The 2,243-nt window shown below is 38.6% G+C and overlaps 1 protein-coding gene across 1 annotated transcript in view; it reads left to right on the top strand.

Moving 5' to 3' along the window:
- The window catches only part of ankdd1a (ankyrin repeat and death domain containing 1A), a 36,239-nt gene that overhangs the window by 25,747 nt on the left and 8,249 nt on the right, over positions 1-2,243 (top strand). The window contains exons 7-10 of the mRNA XM_013913300.1: positions 604-702; positions 787-885; positions 1,354-1,452; positions 1,552-1,650. Of these exons, the coding sequence (XP_013768754.1) occupies positions 604-702; positions 787-885; positions 1,354-1,452; positions 1,552-1,650 (396 nt within the window). The remainder of the gene's footprint in view (positions 1-603; positions 703-786; positions 886-1,353; positions 1,453-1,551; positions 1,651-2,243) is intronic.

Here is a 2,243-nt window from a genome sequence, read left to right as displayed (position 1 = left end):
TCTGTTACAGTGCTAACACAGAGAGGCAGACAACCATTTACACTTGGCATTGGGTAGCTGTTTACTGGAACACTTAATATGAGTTTTAAGGAGATGTTGATGAAGCAACAGAAGCCATCATTAAATGAAAAACTAAATAAACATATCAGAGAGAGATTAAAAAGTTTTATGAGGAGCCAAAATAACATTTGGGACATTTTCAACCAGAAGGAATATACTAGCCAGCTCAGACAGTTTACAACAAGGTGTACACCACTGGTTACGCTCAAGAACAGGAAGACCAGATTTGAATTTGCCAAAAAATAAAAGAACTTTCACAGCATGGGGAAAAACTATTAGTTAGTAATGTTAGTTTATGTGGGTGAGGTAGCTGACTCCTAATCACAGCGATTTCTCTAGTTTTAAGTAGCCTGCCCTTTGACCCAGGACCTGTTGGCCTTGCAAGACCCTTCTAAGCAAAAATGATTCCTACTCACCAAACTCTTGGGATCACTCAAGCATTTTGAACCTGAAAAAACACATTTCTTCATGCTTGTGAATAATAAGCTTTAAACTGTAAAAACCTTTGACCTTGATTGTACCTGTTGTATTGTGTTGTTGTAGGATGATCTCACACCATTGCACACGGCAGCTGACGGAGGTCACTATGAATGCGTTAGACTTCTGCTGGATTCTGGCTGTAATGTCAATGCACAAACTAATGTATGCTTGTTTACTTAAATATGCAATTCAAGAGTGGGTTGGCAGTGTTATTTTCATGAATTAATATTTATCTTCTGTCTGTAGAGAAAAATGAATGCTCTCCATTATGTGGCACAGCATGGTCATGACAGAGAGGCCAGCTTGCTGCTGAAGGCAGGAATCAATGTAGATGCTATAAACAATGTAAGCACTGTTAGCTATCTCCGGAAAAAAATAATTATGATAATTCTTTTAAAGTACCCATATGGAAAAGAAATAGAAGAAATTTATAAAAGACTTGCATAAGATTTGGCTTACTTCATATAAGGCTTATATGATTTACTCATGAAAGTGGCCACTTTCTCATTACTTTCATATATTGTTTTAGTAAGTATCCAAAACAAGTTTCATTTATATAATTTATCAAAGGATCTTATATCTGTTTTCACTCTTGTATGCTTTTCACACAAGTTTCACATAACACAAAGCTTTATAAGATTTATATATATCTTTTCCATATGGGTATTCTTACACAGTGGTATGTTAGCATGTTAGCATTTTGGTGCATAAAATGAAGAAGAAATCTAAAATTAGGCAGTAAACACTTGTAAACATTTTAAAAGTTAATATCATAGAGCGCAGCTTTTTAATACCTGTTTCTCTTTGAAACAGCAACACTGCACACCACTCCACCTGGCTGTTTTCAACAATCACACAAAAGTTGTACGATTGCTTATCGATGCTGGCAGCAACCTGAATGCCACTGACATTGTAAGTACAAAGTTCCACAGCCACATGAACACAATGCATAATAAAATGTCCTATAATACAGTAATTTTACTTAATGGTTGTCTGTCATGTGGGCGACAGAGGCAGCAGACCGCACTACACATTGCCTCAGAACATGGCTGGCATGACCTGGCTGAGATGATGCTGATTTCTAGAGTTAGTCTCAGTCTAACTGATAAGGTACCACACACAGCTTCACACAGAATATTATGTGCACTGCTCAAAACAATAAATGGAGTACTAAAGTCACACATCAGACCTTAAAAAATATTCATGTTAATTTGACGTACGTTTTGAAATTCATTGAAAACAAGAAGGGGTCAGGGGTCACAAAGGTTAGTGAAAACCATAATCATCAGCCTTTTGAAGGCTGGATGAGATGGTGGATGGTGGTGGGGGGATCTCCTCCCAGATTTGGATGAGGGATTCAGGTGTGTGAAACATGAGGGCCAGGCAGTGACATCAGTGTCTTCATCATTATATAATTGCCAGGTCACTGGGTATTGCCCTGCAACACAAGCCCAGGACCGAGTGCATTAAGACAAGCTCTGAGGATTTCATCCCAGCAGTACAGGGTACTGTTGGCTAGCATGGTTAATGATAAAGGAGCTTTACACAACATAATTTACCAATTCAAACCTGCATACACACAATTCTATCTAGCATTCACACTGCGATGAACTTTCAGCTCTGGCCTGTCTCCTACTATCTGCTCCTCACTCTTCAGACTGTGCTGGGAAACACAGGCTACGTCCACACTAGCCCGGATAAAT

The sequence above is a fragment of the Pundamilia nyererei genome, unplaced genomic scaffold, assembly GCF_000239375.1.
Source record: "Pundamilia nyererei isolate P.nyererei 1_Seehausen unplaced genomic scaffold, PunNye1.0 scaffold00124, whole genome shotgun sequence".
Lineage (NCBI taxonomy): Eukaryota > Metazoa > Chordata > Actinopteri > Cichliformes > Cichlidae > Pundamilia > Pundamilia nyererei.
Note: the sequence above shows the minus strand (reverse complement) of the source record. Positions and strands in the feature narration are given on the sequence as shown.